The sequence below is a fragment of the Enhydra lutris genome, unplaced genomic scaffold (assembly GCF_002288905.1).
Source record: "Enhydra lutris kenyoni isolate GAN:26980312 unplaced genomic scaffold, ASM228890v2 scaffoldscaffold4, whole genome shotgun sequence".
In the NCBI taxonomy this organism is placed as follows: domain Eukaryota; kingdom Metazoa; phylum Chordata; class Mammalia; order Carnivora; family Mustelidae; genus Enhydra; species Enhydra lutris.
The window spans coordinates 11,786,998-11,806,021 of NW_019154088.1; the positions used below are offsets into that span (position 1 = coordinate 11,786,998).

Consider the following 19,024-nt stretch of genomic DNA (forward strand, 5'->3'; position numbering starts at 1 on the left):
CCTCTTCAGTGATCTTACCACTAGCTCTCCATCCTTCCATCCCCACTGTGAGTTATTCCTTAAGGTCCATCAAACTCAAGGCACTCCTCTCTGACTACTACACTGATCAGCCTAACAATTTCTCTCCCCTGTAACTCAAATACAGCACTTACTGAAGGAGGTACTTATTCAGTACCTACATTAGTTATCTTCATCTGTGTACACATAGCCTCTTTACCCAGACTATAAATTCCCTGAGGTGAGGAATGCTGCCTTTTAAATAAATCCCTGTATCACCACAGGCCCACCACAAATACTTACTAAAAGTTCTCTTGGGGCACCTGGTTAAGCATCTGACTCTTGATTTCAGTTCAGGTCATGATCTCAGGGTTGTGGAGTTGAGCCCCACATCAGGCTCCATGCTCAGTGAGGAGTCTGCTTGAGATTCTCTCCCTCTCCCTCTGCCCCGCCTCCCCCAACACATTCCCTCTTTCTAAATAAATAAATAAATAAATAAACCCTTAAAAGAAAAAAAAAATGTTCTCAGTCATTGCTGAATGTTATAGATTTCTTGCTAGAGAGAACAAAGCAAATATTGATTGACATTAAACCTTCTAAAACTATAGAATTCTTACAGGAGATAAAGTATAATTTCACTCTTTCATGAAGACTTTTTCCTGGATGACTGCCACATCTATGCAAAATCTTTTTCAACTAAGATTTGTCTTTTTTTCCAGATAAGAAAAACTACACAGCATGTATTTTACTGGGTGACATGTTCAGGAATTATTCGTGCCTGGAACAGATTTGACTTTCTTATTTATTTGTTTGGTTGTTTTTAGTATTTTTACCCACTTCAGATAAGAATAAAATTAAGCATCTTTAATTTCAATGTCCAGAGGGGGGAAATTTTTTTTTTTCAAATTTAGAGTTCAGAGAGGATTTTCTTAATTGACTGTTCTGTAAAAACAAGTTCTCACAACATTTAAATTCCCAAACATTCCAAACATTTTTCTCATCCCCATGGAGATTAAGATATGTTCTCAACTCTGACCCAGAGACTTGGATTCCTGTGTGGGAACATCATTCTGAAAAAGGAACATACTTTTAAAATGTTCCTTTTGTTCAAACCACAACTTACACATCTTTAGACAACTGCTGACATCCATGAGGCTTCAGATTCCCTGAAACTCTTTTCCCAGCTCTTCCGTTTTAAGGTAGTAACAAAATCTAGAGGCTCTAGGATTGTTCATAACAAGTACTAGATGAGTGTAATTGGAGTATCTCCATCCATCAAGAAATCTTTTGGTTACACAAAGTTTTCTTGTAATACTACTGGACAGATTCATAAAGTTTCATAAAAACAAGCAAACAATAACAGCAAAACCCCTAGTTTAACTGCTTACCCCATGAGGAATACTATCTATAACATATCTAATAATTAGTTCCCTAAGCCTGTCTGAACACTTCCTTTCAGCGAAAGTCCATTCTTACAGCTCATAATTAAACAAAAATCTACTCTCCTGTAAATTTTATCCTATACTGCCTGAAATAATCCATATGATACACTCTGCTCTTTCATCAAACAACCTTTCAAATAAATGAAGATAACTATTAAGTCTCCCATCAGTCTCTATTCTGGAGCTACACTGGAACACAGAAACTAAAGAAATCTGTTCATCCCCAGAAATGACATTCAGTCATCCCTAATGCCACAGTATTTAGACCACTCTCTATGTTGATTACTCTTTTATGGAACATGCACATTGTGCCTCTGTATAGAGAAGTGGGACTATTTCTTACCTTCCTTATCCAGGGTACTTAACCACTCAAAAAGGTCACATTCTTTTTTTTGGCAGCCACATCATATCATGACTTAGTGAGTTTGTGGACAAGTAAAACCCTTACGACAATCACATATGACAAACCTGGTCCAATACACAAATACCTAACCCGAGGTATAAGGCTGTACTTTCACCCCAATTGAATTTCACTTTGTTAGTTCTGAGGCAATGTTCAGACTAAGGAGATATTTTGTATATGTGTCCTAAAACGTACTTCTTATCCTTGCCAGCTTTGTGTTGTTCGTAAATACGATAAGTAAGTATACTATGTCTTCATGGCACTGATAAAATAAGCTAGGGTCAAATATAGAATCATGTGGCAAATAAGGTCCCTCTCTTTTCTTTTAAGATAATACACAAGCATACTGTCAAAATTTAGTTTCTGAAAGCATTCTGTCCCCAAGTCATTCTCTTCCTTTTTCTTCTCTGATCATAGGTTCATGCTCCAATTTTCTAAGCTCTCCTTGAAATCTTTGGAACAATGAATTCTGCTTTCCTAAACTGTGGAATAAACATCTTATATTTCTACTGTATTGAATATATTTGAATATGGACTAAAATCCTTTCTTAGACTACAAGGTAGAATATGTGTGCATATAAAAATAAATGGATAAATTAACAGGTTTTTCTTCCTGTTCCCAAGTCATTCTAGCTTACCCATAAATACCAAGAGTTCAAAGGGATTTTTAAAAGTAATCCATAAAGACACAGTCAAGTGGTTAAGCCCCACTCCTCCAAACAGGTCAAATAGACTTTGTTCTGAAGAATGGCATTAAGTAAACTATTAGAAGGAGAATTATTATAGTCAAGTGATTAACAACAGACTCCATCCTGGACTGGTCCTATATCACTCCCAGATAGCAAGTAGGCACTTAGGGAAACACAATAACTCTCCTAGAGTCATTTGGTAACATTTCTTTAGTACAGCATATTTCTATAAGCACTTAGCGTATTACAGGGTACAACTTAACATCGAAAAAAAAAAAGCTGTACCAAATGCTTTTAAAAAACCAAACTCATCAAATAACAATTGTTTCTTCAACAGGAGGCATGTTAACTCAGAATACCTTAAAAGAACATGAAGGAGTTCACAGTAAATCACCTGGGACTACAGAGTTTTAATATTTTGTCTTAAGTCACCTGAGGCAATGAGTTAAAAGCTTAAAGAAAACTTTCACAGAGCACAGTGTACAATTAGCACCTGTAGAGAAATGGGTAAAATGATTGCAAGGGAAATCTGAGATAACCCTCAAGGCCAGCACACATGAAGAGAGAATGGTCAGGACACTGCATTGGTTCATCCTGCACCACTGATTTACACACATATCAACCCACAGTCTCCACATGCAGTATTGAAGACAAAAACCTCTTTATTTGCAGGACAATGTCTGTTATTAAACAAAAGCAGTCCATCTTCAGCACCAGCTTATCCACACTAAATTACTATTCTTCCCTAGACTACTAAAGGTAGTGGGATTGAATCTATCACTGTAATCTGCAATTTTACACCTCAACTTCATAATTAAGGCTATAGAGTCTGATACTGAAAATCAGAATTTTCCTTAGCTGTCCATAACAGAAATTAGGAGATAATGATGAAAAAACAACACACACTAGGCTCTGCTATGATCTGGTGACAAAGCACTTCAGTCAGGACTCAAAAGACCTTGGTTTTCCATCCTAGTTTTCTCATTATAAGTGTGTCTTTGGTACAGAAAGCTGTGCTCTGGCCTAAAATGATATAGATTGCAATTTCTAAGAAATAGCACCACTACTGAAAATAATATATAACTTCATATTCCTTCTTTTGTATCTTAGTATTTTACTCATTTTTTAAAGATTTTCATTTTTTTAAGTAATCTGTACACCCAACATGAGGTTCGAACTCACAACCCTGAGATCAAGAGTCACATGCTCCATCAACTAAGCCAACCAGGTGCCCCATCTCAGTATTTTAAGATCAACTACCAAAATAAATTTTTATCTTTTAAAGATCCAGTACACATGAGATTGTAGACAAATTTTTCCTTGATTTTCATGATTATTGCATGATTATTATTAATATTAAACTTAAAAAAAAACCCAAAATCCCATTTGGAGACAATATACCTTTGGGAGTTATGGAAATGTTCTGTACCCCGATTTAGTAATAGTTACACAGGTGTATACATTCATCAAAACTCATCAACCAAAACACTTAAAATGGAAGAATTTTATTGTACTTAAATCTAACTTGATAATGTTAATTTTTTTTTAATTCCCCTTTCAATTTTAAACCTTTCAGCCTCATTTTCTCTTAACCTCCTCAACTCCTATTACCTTCACCTGCACTCCACCTCGGTTATTGTCTTCTCATTCACTCATTCATGCATGCATTCAATAAAAATTCTGAAACAATGTGTTAGGTACTGGAGATACAAGTATGAACAAGAACAGCTCATGCTCAAGGAGTTTATTGTCTAGAAAGACAGACAGCAAACAGGTAATGCTCAGGACAGCCTGAGACATGCTGTGTATAACAGGAATATGAAAAGGGTGCTCCAGGAATGCACAGAGGCTCCTCTAACCAGCTCTATCATCACAAAATCTGATGTGCCTCCATGTTCTCAAACTCCAAAAGCCCTTACGGACCATAATGTTCAGTTCTTCCATTTATGTCAACATCATAACTTTTAATAACTCAGATCCCACCAATTCTCCACAGAATTCCTATTTTGGCTTTTCCTATACCCCACCTTCAGCCTAGACCCCAAATGTTAGCTACTACCCTAGTATGCCTCCTCATTTCTCTTCCCATCCTCCCTCCACAACTCCTTCCCCCAATCACCACCAATCTTGTTAAAATAAATCCCTAATGTTGATTCTCAGTTATTCATTAAGAGTACATAAATGTCTACTATTTCAAACACATACTGGGATATATCAATGGACAAGTCAGACATGATCATTGGCTTCACAGAGCTTGCATTCTGGTAGGAAAGACAGATATTTAAATAATAAAGACAACAAAGTAATTACAGATTGTAATAAGTACAATAAAGGAAATAAACAGGGTGCTTACACACAGAAGGATAAGAAGAACCCATCTTTTAGACTGGGTAAGCATCAAGAAAAAGCAGAGGAAAAACACTCTTGGGAAAAAGAACAGCAAGCAAAGGCACAGGCCCTAGAGCAAGACAGATCTTGTGCTTGTTTTAGAAACTAACAGGCCAATGTGGCTAACAGTAAATGACAAGAAATAAAAGGAAATGAGGGGGAAATGCAGGAGCCAGATCATGCAGGATCTTGAAAGACCTGTAATGAGTTTAGATTTTATTCTAAGTAAAATGGGAAGTCACTGAAGGATTTAGGCAGGAGGCTGACATGATCTGAATTAGTTTTAAAAAGATTACTCTGGTTGATCTGTGGAAAATAAACTGGAAGAGGGCAGAAATGTAAGCAAAGAGACCAGTTAAGAGGCCATTCCAGTTGCCTAGGCAACAGATGGTGGCTAGGACTAGAGAGGTGGAGTGGAGACAGAGTTGTTTGTGTTCAAGAGCTATTATGGAAGCGTCAGAGACAGGGATAAGAAAATTCTTGATCAGCCTCCCTTCTTTCCCCTCTCCAAACCTGGCTCTTTCTCTCAGAATATGACACAACCATGGCCATGAATGCTTAAACCAAAAACTGAGGATCCAGATGTCATTTGCTTCTTCCCTTTTATCCTCATGCCTAATCCATTAGCAAACCTTTTTGCTTCTACCATACCTGCAAAATCTCTCTCAAATCTATCCACTTCTCTGTATCTCTAGTGATGTCTCTCTAGAACAAACCACCATCAGCTAAGGCTTAGATTATAGCAGTAACTCCCTAATTGCTCCCCCTGTTTCAAACACTTATCAGACATCCAAGTGGCTATATCAAGTAGGCAAGTAGTTGGATTTGTGAATCGTTAAGTTCAGAAGTGAGATGACCTGGAGATGTAAATTTGGGAACAGAATGCATACTAACAGTATTTAAAGCCACAGAACTGGATGAAATCACATAGGCAGACGGCATAGACAGGAAAAAGAAAGTGCTAAGCCAGGAGACACCTTCTGAGACTGACTGAGGAAAGAAAACCCAGTCAAAGTAGACAGAAGGCAAAAGTTCTGTCAGACCACCCCACGTACTCTCTGAATTCCCAGTTTTTCTCAGTCCTTACCTTCTTGACCCATTAAACCACCCTCTCCTAGAAACTAGACCCTATGGCATCATACTACTCTCACCTACTTGCCTGGCTGCTACCTTTCTAGGTCCTTCTCTGGTCCTTTCTCCATCTCCTATTCCTGAAATTCAATCATCCCTGTCCCCAGTCCTTCTCCCTCTCTTCCTTCCCTCTCTCCCTCTGTGTCTGAACTTGTGTGTATGTGATCATGTGTGCATACACACACACACACACACACACACACACACACACACACAATTTTCTCCTCAAAGATCTTCACCATTCCCACAATCTCAACCGTCAACTCTGTATTGAGAATTTCCAAATGTCTAAGCTAAGTCTTACTCAAAGTGTGGCTCACAGACCAGGACTTCAGAATCAGCGGGGCATGCTTGTGAAAATTCCCCACCCTAGACCTACAAAATCAACTCCTAATGATTCTTAAGCAATGACTTTTATAAATGTCCAGTAATTCAGACCTATTATTTCACCTTAATTGCATGTTAGGTGATATTGGGAATTTGACAGCCTTCATGTTTTTGATAGCAGTATTGCAGAGGAATAATCTGGGGTTTAAGAAGAAAGTTTGATTTAAGGATAATGGAAAGTACAACCAAGAGTAAGGCTCTAATGGAGTTGGTAAGATTTCTAAAATGTTGTAACTGTCCCATATTTATTATTTTTGTTTTCCCTGCTTCCCAATGGTGATTTAAAATACAAATCATTCAAATGTTAAAAAATCTCTGAGCTTGTTTTACTTAACAGCAAAGAAGTAGTGAACTGGAAAGCCAGTATGCCACTCCACTGTCAGAATAAAATTGAGGACAGTAGCTTTAAAAAGAAAAGGAACATAAAGACATATCTGGAATCCTCAAGTAGATAGAGCAATCTGCCAAAAAAGTGATCATGAGGCCTGTCACAGGTCTTCATCCACTTATATCACCCTATCTTGTATTAAATTCTTTGAGCATTTGTCTTATCTGTGTCACAAAACTGCGAGTTCCCTCGGGCTATTCCATTTCTCTTGGCATCTATCCACTACTTTGTAAAACCTACAGCCTTGCCCCAAGAAATCTAGTATTTCTTGAAGTAAAGAGTTTGCAACCTAATTCTACCTTGATATCTGTACCATTATGTCCAATTAAAAATAAGCAGAGTCTAGACTGATGAGGTTTTACTTAACCACCTGGAAGGAATTAATATATCAAAGCTTTAAATAAGCACTAGTCATTTTTGGCAATACAAAATTACAGTAACACTTCTATCCACACAATTTCTGTACTGCTTCTAAGATGTAGAACACACAAACTACCATTAAAACCAGATGTTTCAGGTGCTTCTCAATTTTCCCTACCTTCTCATTTCAAACAGATGCTTTCCTACTTCAATACCGGCAGTGAAGCGAGGTTTAACTGCTATATGAGATAGAAGATGGTTGCAAGCAATTGCTCTAGTTATGGCCAAACCCTTATTCCAACTCCCTCCCTACCTGGTTTCTATCTCCCAGACAGTCTCCCCCAGTCCCTGGGGTGGATTCTTAATTCTGTAGCTCACTTTATTCTCTCATAAAACAATGCTGAACAATGATTAAAACAGTCCAAAAATGCATTTATTAAAACTACAAACCAAAATACTTCAGAAAGAGGTGTATATCCCACACTTTTCTATATACAGCAATAAAGACAAAGTGATAAAACAATACCATGCACGGATCAGTATTTGAGTATTTCCTGCATATCTCCCCACTAGATGCCCAGAGACATCCAGAACATTCCCCAATATTGCCCCCTAGCTCTTATCCTCCTCATCTGCTTTCTCCCTGGGGCCAGACTATAGACTCAAATTTGCTCACTGTCTCTGCCTTCCCATTCTTTCAAAATACAAGGGCAAAGTATAGACTGCTATATTAATTAATAGTACTGCTTTGATTCAAAATGTCTGGAGGTTTTTTTCTTCACCTTTAACAAGAAGGGACAGATGACGGGTTTCTCCATTGAGGGATTAGGCTTGGGGTTCTCAAGACACCAGAATGAGACACTACAATTCCTACACCCCTTATCTTGACGAGTTGACAGTGGCAGTATTCCCTGCCATTATCAGGCCCCACCCAGCCAGCTAAGCAATATAACATTAGGTGCAGCGTCCTGGATTCCTGTCATCAAGAGGGGTTGGCACTGCGTCTATGCGAAAATGGCTTTTCCTCTAATCCCGCCTTAGCCCCCACACCAGGCCATCTAATAACATCACCAGTTCTTTCTACTAAAGGATAGAGACAAGCTTGAACTCGTCACGACTAATATATGACAGAATCATTATACTCCGTAGACTTAGTCGACAGGAATGTGGGTAATGACTAACTTTTATTCGACGGTTTCTTTCCAGATCAATCCATACGACTCCCCCTCCCCAGAGCCGCCATAAGGGGTGAAGCCCGACATCCTCCAGAGCGCGGTAGGGAGGGACTGGGGGGGACAAAAGGAACTTGCCTACAAGGACTTACAGATGCCAGGAGCTGAGGGGTCTGGGGCAACTCCGTACTGACTTCCATCCTCTCCGCACCCCCGGCCTCCTCGTCCGCCATCTTGAGGGAAACTGACACCCGCAGTTCCAGACCCCCGGCCGGAGACGAGCGGAAACCTGTGGCCCGTCCAAGAAACGAGGGGCGACACTTTTACGACGGCCCCTGAAGTCGGGTTTGACGCAGAATCGAGGAGTGGCTTCCGGTCCGCTTCCCGGAAGCAAGCGTCACGGCCGGTACGGCTGAAGGTTTTTCTTCCCCGAATTTCTTAGTTGTAATCCCCGGTGCCTGAATGGTTGTGCATCTGGTTTCGTTGCTGTGAACTGTTGCATCTGCGAGGTAAAAAATAAATTCAGCGTCCATTTTGGAAGGAGGAAGACTGTCAGGGGCTGAGAACCTAGTCTGCGTCTCGTTCAGGCCGGGTTGTGTTGTTCTGGGGCGTTTGTCGCCCTAAGTACCCGTAATGGTTCCTTAGAACCCACAAAATGAAAAAAAAAAATACTCAAAGCTATTCCATGTTTAGGAATGTAGACCTTGGCCACTTGCGCTTGCGCACAAGAAAGCTCAGGCCCCAGCCGCTTTGAGGAGAGGTGGTGAATATTAAAAATTGAAACCTTGTAGTCTTGCATAGGTAGAGGGAAAACAAAATGTAACATGGTCATGCTCATTATGGAACACCATGCGTTGGTGTCAAAAGGAACAAGGTAGGCCATCGTGGAAAAATAAGGATGAGTTAAATGAGGGGAAGGAACCCAAGTTGCCGCAAACTATTATTTGCAGTTGTGTGCTTTGAAATGTGAAGGGAAAAGTCTGAAAAGGAAAAGAGCAAACTAATAATAACTCTGAGGAAAAAGTTGGTCAAGAACTACTTTAGATTGATCTGTATTGTTTTAAATTTTAAATTGTTTACAAACCAATTTAATAGTATATTTTTAACAAAAGGGAAAATAACGATAAATCTAACATTCTTAAAGGAATTAAAGGTTAACTATTGGGAAGAGATTAATCTGTACCTCAAATTATGCGTATAAAAATAATTCTTAATGAACTGAAGAGTTAACTACAAAAAAATAAGTAAATATTTGTATAATATTGGCATGGAGGAGCCTTTTTTGTTTATTTTTTTGTTTTTTTGGAGGAGGCTTTTTAACTAAAGCATGACACCAAAGGCAGAAAATATAAAAAGACTGATAGATAATTTAATCAAAATTAAAATATATACAAAAATAAACTATACAAAGTTAAAAAGTAAATAAAAATTCGGAAGAAATGTCTGCAACATTCATGACAGACCAATCCCAAAGAAGACTGTATCAATAGAAAAATGGGCAAAATACGTAAATATGCAACTCACTAACTTTTATAAACATGAAAAAAACCTAACTAATAAGCAGATAAATGCAAACTAAAATGAGGTTCCTTTTTTTTGCTGTAAATTTGGTCAGGTTTTGTTTTTACTTAAAAATAACCACCATGGGGCGCCTGGGTGGCTCAGTGGGTGGAGAGTCTGCCTTTGGCTCAGGTCCTGATCCAGGGGTCTTGGGATGGAGCCTTGCAACCCTCTCCCTGCTCAGCAGGGAATTGGCTTCTCCCTCTGACTCTCCCCCATCTAGTGCACGATCTCTCTCTCTCTCCAATAAAATCCTAAGAAAAAAATAACCACCATGTTGGTAAGCTGAAAGGATACTCATTGTTATATAAAATACACGTGTACATTAGTAAACCTATAGGAAGACAATATTCAGAAGCCGTTTTTTCTTAAATGCTTTCTGTTGGCCCATTTATTCCATTTTTTTTTTTAAGATTTTTTTTTTTTTTATTTGACAGACAGATCACAAGTAGGCAGAGAGGCAGGCAGAGAGAGAGAGGAGGAGGAGGCAGGCTCCCCGCCGAGCAGAGAGCCCAATGCGGGACTCGATCACAGGCCCCTGAGATCATGACCTGAGCCGAAGGCAGAGGCTTTAACCACTGAGCCACCCAGGCACCCCCATTTATTCCATTTTTAAGGCTGTATCCTAAAGATATAATTCAGGATGCAAATGAAGTTTAAACTACGTCATTACTGGTAATGGAGAAAAATTAAAAATACTCAAATATCCTCAATAAAGGACACTGGCTAAATAAACTGTGGTCACTCATAAAATGTAATTTTTCTACAGCCATTAAAAATGTTGTAGAGCATTGATTCTCAAAGTGTGGTCCACAGACTCTCTGAGCATTACCAAAATTTAGGAAGTTCGTGAGGTGAAAATTTTTATGGTCATAAACAAAGGAGTTATTTGTGTTTTTTGTTTTGTTTGTTTGTTTGTTTGTTTTTTACCATGTGGTATTTGTACTAACTGCTGCAGAAGAAATAGTGGGTGAAACTGCTGGCCCCTTAGCATAAAATAAAAGCAGGGGCATCAAATTCAACAAATCACCAAAGTGATCTAGAAGTCATTTCTTGACCACCACGCTCTTGCAGTTAAGGGGGGGAAAGAAAGAATTTAAAGCATTTTTCCCGATGTCTTTGATGAAGCAGTAAAAATATATTAAATCTCAACCTGAGAGTCTTTTAAATGTTCTATATGATGAAATGAGAAGCATACATAAACCTTTTCTTCTGTGTATAAAAGTATGATAGTTGACTTGAGGAGAAGTACTTGAGTTGCTAGGTGAACCGGCCATTTTTATGTGGAATATCACATTCACTTACAAGAATAAGTAACAGGCAACTCTTTCAGGTCCCCTCCCACTTTGGGCGCTTGGTACTATCACTCAAACTTTGCTTCATTATCACTCAATAGACCTTGCATTGCTGCCCACCACTCTGCCTACCTCTTCATTCTTCAAAGCAAAGTGACCAAGAACCACAGGCACCAAAGGAAAAAATCCTAACACTACTTACATCTATTTAATTCACTTGTTCTCAACAATTATGTGTACATTACTTATGAAAATTTCATCATATCAAGTTTGTGTTAGCAAAATTTGAACAATGAACTTACTTGACTAATAAAAGCTTTATAAAAAATATAATAGATATGCAGGGTTATTCAGACTTAGGTATTTGACAGGCATTTTCTCAAATATGAACAAGAAAGTCTTTCTCTTCAAGGAAAACAGTTTTTGTTGTCCATTTTTACGATTAGAGCTTTCAAGGAACATTCTGTAGAGAACATATCTGCCACTATGAGTTTGACAAAGTCCCAAGGAAATTGGTCATATTAATGTGTGATTTTTTAAATAATGTATTATGAAATACATTGACATTTGGAAGATCTGTATAACTCATTGAACAGATATTTTCTATATGACAAATGGAGATACTATAAAGTATGGGTGAAAGATCTCTTCGCATTGCTAAATAGACCAAAATAATTTAATGTTAACGGAGTACAAAATTTAATTAATATACTTTTAGATTACACATTGAATTGATCTTTAAGCTTTTACTGTTTTCCCAGTTCTGCTGCAGTTTCAAAGCATATCCACAATTATATGAAAACACCATTAAAATATTCCTCCCCTTTCCAACTATGTATCTGTGTGAGGCCAATTTTTCTTATATATTTCAACCAAAACAACATATCACAATACATTGAATACAGAAGTAGCTATGAGAAACCAGCTGTCTTCTGTTACAGAGATTTCAAAAAATGTAAAACATTGCCATACTTTTTTTTAAAAGATTTTATTTATTTATTTGAGAGAGAGAGAGACAGTGAGAGAGGAAATACAAGGAGGGGAAGTGGGAGAGGGAGAAGCAGGCTTCCCACCAAGCAGGGAGCCCAATGTGGGGCTCGATCCTAGGACACTGGGATCATGACCTGAGCTGAAGGCAGACACCCAATGACTGAGCCACCCAGGTGCCCCCATTGCCATGCCTTTTAATAATTCTTTTTTTGTTTTTTTGGAAACTTATTTTTCATTAAAAATGTTTATGTTAACATGTATTGGGTTGATAATTGTTATTTTGAGCAAATTAAAAGATCATTTAAAATTTTTCTCAGTTTTAGTTTCTAATGTAAATATCAATAGATAAAACCTACATAAACAGAAGATCTTTAAGGTCCCCAATATTTAAGCATATAAAAGGATCCTGAGACCATACAATTTATTTTTTTTAAGATTTTATTTATTTATTTGACAGAGATCACAAGCAGGCAGAGAGGCAAGCAGAGAGAGAGAGAGAGGTGGGGAAGCAGGCTCCCTGCTGAGCAGAGAGCCCGATGCAGGGCTTGATTCCAGGACCCTGGGATCATGACCCGAGCCAAAGGCAGAGGTTTTAACCCACTGAGCCACCCAGGCGCCCTGAGACCATACAACTTAAAAGCTATTGTTGTAGAGACATTTTTATTAACTTGAGAAGATATTCACTATATATTGTTAGGTGGAAAAAGCAAGTTCCTAAAACCGTATGAGTCTATTTTTGTAAGACCAAAAAAAAAAAAAAAAAAAAAAAAAATGCACCTATGTATTCAATGAAGAATACTAGTCACCAACATATGGTTATCCTTGGATTGCAAAAATATGGAAATTTTAATTTTTTACTTTCTCCTTAACTGGTATCTTCTAATTCTTCCTCTAACAAGTACTTATTACTTGTGTAAAAATTTATTTAGGTTTATTTTAATTTATTTATCTCAGAAACAGAAAGATAGCCCGAGAGCACAAGCAAGGGGAGGGGCAGAGGGAGAGGGAGAAGCAGACTTCCTGCTGAGCAGGGAACCCAACATGGGGCTGTATCCCAGGACCCTGAGATAATGACCTGAGCAGAAGGCAGATGCTTAACTGACTGAGCCACCCTGGTGACCTATGTAAAAAAATTTTACTGCCTATTTTTTAAAATAGATAAAATACCAAATACCTGGATGGGTATTTGAATGGATGGATGGTTGAATGGACAGATAGATAGTTTCTAAAGCTCAAAAGTCCTCCATGATAATATCTTCTGTGATCTAGCCAGATGTGGTTGGATCTTTCCTTCCTCTTGGAGGAACTAGTAGCTATATACCTAGTGTCTAGAACTGAACTTTCTGGATTTGAATTTCTTTTTTTGCCACTTGCTGGTTGTGTGACCTTAAGCAAATTAACCTCTCTGAGACTTGGTTTCCTCATCTACAAAATAGTTGTGGTAATAAGACTATTTTCCTCATATGATAGTTGTAAAGATTAATGAGACTCTATCTAAAGCCCTCAATGACTGGCATTGTGCAGGACAATGCCTGTTAGTGTTCAAGATGGACATTGTTTTTGTTTTGTTTCCTGATTGTCCTACATCTGTTGGCACTTTCTCCATCTGGTGCAGGAGGTCTTTCCATTGTAGGAGGTCTTGTTGGAGGGAGACAATGTTCCCAAACATGTGTTTAGAATTCATGCCTGGTTGGTATCCTCAAGCAGCAATGTCTATTCTGACTATTCTTGTTAAGAAACCATTGGCCTCCTGCTTCTTGGTCCATGGCAGTTCCTTGGGTTTCTGCTTTTTTTTTTTTTCTAAGCCTGTCCCTAGCTTCTTGCAGAATCTTTGAGTCTCTGATAGCCTTTCAGTAGATATGCTTTTTTCTCAAGACAGTTAAAGATGGTTTTTATTATCTGAAGCTGTTAGGATCCTATCTGATGTAACCATTAAAGTACTGTTTTTAACCTATAATGCTGCCTTGTGTCACAGGTTTTCATGGCCCAACTTAATTCCTTCTCTAATTTGTTAGTTCTTTGAGTGCAGGAGCCAAGACACATACTTAGAAGTCAGCTACTATGTTAAAGACTTTAGATGCATTTTAAAGTATAACTCTGGAAACAATCTTTTTTTTTTAAGGATTTTCTTTATTTATTTGTCAGAGCGAGAGAGCACAAGCAGGCAGAGCAGCAGAGGGAGAGAGAGAAGCAGGCTCCCCACTGAGCTGGGAGCCCGATTCGGGGCTTGATCCCAAGACCCTGGGATCACGACCCGAGCTGAAGGCAGTCACTTAACCAATTGAGCCACCCAGGTGCCCCTCTGGAAACAATTTTATGATGTTGTTCCTGTTATCACTATTGCACAGAAAGGAAGTTATAGCTTGAATGAGTGAGACTGCTTGTTCAAACCCACAATTACTAAGTGACAAAACCTGGATTCAAGACCTAGGTCTATATGGCTTCCAAATGTGTGTCTTTAACCACTTCACTGTCCTACCTCCGATAAAAAATTTTAGTCTCTTTTACCACTTTATACGTTGTAATATAAATTTTTATTATTAAACCAACAAAAATATCAGGTATCGGGCACACATTTAACATCCTAGCGTGCTTATATTAGACATTTCATAGGGCCCGAACAAGATAAAATAGATACAAACTTATGAATTAGCATTGCTCTTTTCTGATCTAGACCAAGGTGTGGCTTGACCTGCTTTAGAAGAGGATTATGAATTTCTTTGATTCTTCTGCAAATACATATTTCTTTTTAAATTAGCATCAGCTCACAGTAACTTTTGTAAGTTGACAGGTCATTTTTCAGGTGTCATTTTACTGTTCGAAGTATCATCAACAGCTAATATACATTAATTAGTTTTATCAAAGCCCCAGAATAACACAGTTGGGACAGCCATACTCAGAGCTCTTTTCCTTACACTCTTCATTTATGAATTGTGCTGGAGGTTTTTTTTTTTTTTTTAGGTTTTATTTATTTATTTGGCAGACAGATCACAAGTAGGCAGAGAGGCAGGCGGAGAGAGAGGGGGAAGCAGGCTCTGAGCAGAGAGCCCGATGTGGGGCTCGATCCCAGGACCCTGAGATCATGACCTGAGCTGAAGGCAGAGGCTTAACCCACCAAGCCACCCAGGCGCCCCTGTGCTGGAGGTTTTTAACCCTGGTCACATGTTAGGCTCACCTGAGAACTTTTTAAAAATTCCAACACCAGGTCTCACTCTAATGATTCTGATTTAATTAAAAAGGAATGAGACCTGAATAGCCATTAAAAAAAAAAACTCTCTCAAGTGTTTTTAATGAGCAATCAGAGTTGAGAAACCCTCAGTGATTCTATTTTAATAGACTTCTTTCTCTGGGATATTTTCTTATGTGGATGATAGTAGTGCATACATGATTCCACCTGTCTGGTACAAATCCTTGATAATCCTCATCCAGATTAGAGGAGAGTAACCTTTCATCTGATCTCCCTATTTCCACTCTCTTGCTCATATTCATCACTTGTTTTTCTGCCAGAATTATTTGCAAATATAAATCTAGTCATGTGACTCCCTTTTCTAAATAACATAATTCTTGAACATGGCATCCAAAGCGCTTCTTAATCCAGCTTGAAACACTTTTTGCTAGTCTAATCTCCCTTGCCACCCCTCACCTTAAACTATCCATACCGTTTTTCCCGTATTTCCCATTCAATCTCATCCTTCTGTGGGTTTGCATAGGTTAGTCCCTTGGCCTAGAATGCCCCCTCTCCAACCACAACACCTCCTTTTATAAAGGGATTTCTGTTATTTTTTAGAGTTCAGTTTATACATGACTTCCCCTGAAAAGTTCTCTGATTCTCTCATTTTCCAGCATGCAAAATTGTTCCCTCTGTGATTTCATTGCACTGGAAATGAAAGAATAACAGGAAACTGGGATATAATCTTGCTAAAACTGCAAAAATAATTTGACAACTTTTACAAAAAGAAACCTCAGTTCAACCTAGATGCTGAATATATACATACATATATATTAATTATTCTTTCATTTACATGTGTGGCAATTCTTAGCCTTTTATTTGTCCAATTCACTGAGTTACAAGATTATCTCAATTGGACCTGGCACATTCTTTGTCAAAAAATACTTCCTTTTTAACACTAAAGACTGTTTTTCATTTTGCATAATCTTTGGCCTGTTGGAAATAGAGCTATTGGGAAGCCCTTGAGCATGTTTTTTAAATGGCAGCAACTTGATTATAAAAATGAAGCATTTCGGGGCGCCTGGGTGGCTCAGCCATTAAACATCTGCCTTCATCTTAGGTCATAATCCCAGAGTCCTGGGATTGAGCCCCGCATCTGTTCCCTGCTCAGCAGGAAGCCTCCTTCTCCCTCTCCCACTCCTCCTGCTTGTGTTCCCTCTCTTGCTGTCTCTCTGTGTCAAATAAATAAATAAAATCTTAAAAAAAAAATGAAGCATGTTCAGAGACAGTTCAGTGTACCTCTGCAAATTTGAAAAGGCATTCATGGTATGGTGAATGTTTATTGCTTAGCTTATTTGTTTTGGGGTATTTTTATAAATTTTTTTTTCAGTGTTCCAGAATTCATTGTTTATGCTCCATGTAATACGTGCCCTCCTTAATACCCACCACCAGGCTCACCCAACCCCCCAACCCCTTCCACTCCAAAACCCTCAGTTTGTTTCTCAGAATCCACAGTCTCTCATGGCTCATCTCCCCTCTGATTTCCCCTAACTCACTTCCTCTCCATTTCCCAATGTCCTCCGTATTATTCCTTATGCTCCATAAGTAAGTGAAACCATATGATAATTCACTCTCTCTGCTTGACTTATTTCACTTGGCATAATCTCTTCCAATCCCGTCCATTTGATAGAAAAGTTGGGTATTCATCCTTTCTGATGGAGGCATAATACTCCATTGTATATATAGACCATATCTTCTTTATCCATTTGTCTGTTGAAGGGCATCTTGGTTCTTTCCACAGTTTGGCAACTGTGGCCATTGCTGCTATGAACATTGGGGGTACAGATAGCCCTTTTTTTCCACTACATCTGTATCTTTGGGGCAAATACCCAGTAGTGCAATTGCAGGGTCTATTTTTAATTTCTTAAGGAACCTCCACACTGTTTTCCAAAGTGGCTGCACCGACTTGCATTTCCACCAACGTGTAAGAGGGTCCCCCTTTCTCCACATCCTCTCCAACACATGTTGTTTCCTGTCTTGTTGAATTTGGCCATTCTAACTGGTGTAAGGTGGTATCTCAATGTGGTTTTGATTTGAATCTCCCTGATGGCTAATGATGATGAACATTTTTTCATGTGTCTGTTAGCCATTTGTATGTCTTCTTTGGAGAAGTGTCTGTTCATGTCTTCTGCCCATTTTTGGACGTGATTATCTGTTTTGTGTGTGTTGAGTTTGAGGAGCTCTTTATGGATCTTTGATATCAGCTGTTTGGGGGCATTTCGGTGGAAAAGTTAACCCAAGACCCTTCAGACAGGAGGATACTTACTATTACATGATTAGTTTAGAAAACAAAACAATATGAAGCCTAACTGAATTCTGTACTTTCTAAAAGATACACATTTTAAAGAAGAAGAAAACAAAAGAGAAAAAAAATAGAGAATGATACCACCGTCCTCCTCTTATGACTCAGTTCTACTTCTGCTATTTGTAAGTTGCTATTCCAAGAGTGCTGGTTTCTGAGCTAAGAAAAGAGCCTGGGGCTCTCAGGTCCTCTCAGGAAGTCTATGGACTATAGCAATCCCATGTGGGGGCAGATCATACTTGAAGAAAAAGGCTCCCATACTGAGCTGAGAAGCAGGGATCATTAAGCTCTTTAGGGTCCAGAATGGAGAGGCGATGTGATGGTCTTCATTAGAACAGAAGTTTTCAGTCTCGGACAAAGGTCATTCCTACAGTTGTGGGGAGATCAACCCTTGTTAGAACTGGAAAATTCCTGGGACTGTGATAAAGTAGTCAGGACTGGACGCTTCAGCACCAGTTTTTTTTTTTTTTTAACTTTTTTTTCTTACAATTTTATTTATTAGTTTGACAGAGAGAGAGCACAAGCAGAGGGAGTGGGAGAGGGAGAAGCAGGCTTCCCATAGAGCAGGGAGCCCGATGTGGGGCTCGATCTCAGGACCCCGGGATCATGACCTGAGCCAAAGGCAGACGCTTAACAACTGAGCCACCCAGGTGCCCCACGCTTCAGCACCAGTTTTAGGAGAATCAATCCTGGGTTCAGAGATTACATTTCTGGGGTTGGCTTTAACCAACCTTATTTGGCTTCCTTATTTAAAAAGAAGGATATCCATACTTAGGGAGTCATATCTGGAGTGAAACTCAGATTGCTGGTTCAACTTGAGTCAGACCTGGATTAGGGATCCATATAGACCTGGATATTGGGTTCATCCTCTGCCCTGAATCCAGAGGTTTCATTTAAAGTCTCTGCTGGTCAGACAACCCTATCTGTGCAAGTGATTGACCACAAGAGCATTTTAGCCCTGATAAAGGGGGGAGGAAAGTCGGGGAAGAGAAATAGATAAATAACTTGTTGAAGGTACTACAAATAGAAAGAGAGAATCGGGATGTGGATCAAGAGCCATACAACTCCAGCAAGCATGCCCTTCACAGAGGAGCCAGGACACGGAAATGTGCACATGACAGAAAAAATGAGAGTGAATGCTCTCATTTCTGGTAGGTTGAGCAAGAAATGGCTCAACCTACCAGAAGAATAAAATCTGACTTGGAGAGAGACAAAGTGGGTCCTTCCATCAAGTTTGTGGAGAGTTTTAGGCCCCAGTTTGCAGCAGGCTGCATCAGTATGGGGTTCAAGT

At 38.9% G+C, this 19,024-nt stretch overlaps 2 protein-coding genes across 3 annotated transcripts in view; one reads left to right on the plus strand and one right to left on the minus strand.

Annotated features, from left to right (window-relative positions):
• Nucleotides 1-8,715, minus strand: part of LOC111158765 (ubiquitin protein ligase E3 component n-recognin 1) — a 145,604-nt gene extending 136,889 nt beyond the window's left edge. The window contains exon 1 of one of the 2 annotated variants that reach the window (XM_022521027.1): nt 8,510-8,715. In XM_022521027.1, the coding sequence (XP_022376735.1) occupies nt 8,510-8,590 (81 nt within the window). In that variant the 5' untranslated portion in view covers nt 8,591-8,715. The remainder of the gene's footprint in view (nt 1-8,509) is intronic. The other variant, XM_022521035.1, reaches the window with a different exon arrangement.
• Nucleotides 8,716-8,742: 27 nt separating this feature from the next.
• LOC111139070 (transmembrane protein 62) overlaps nt 8,743-19,024 on the plus strand; it is a 53,005-nt gene continuing 42,723 nt past the window's right edge. The window contains exon 1 of the mRNA XM_022491232.1: nt 8,743-8,866. The gene's annotated coding sequence lies outside the window, so the exon portion shown is untranslated. The remainder of the gene's footprint in view (nt 8,867-19,024) is intronic.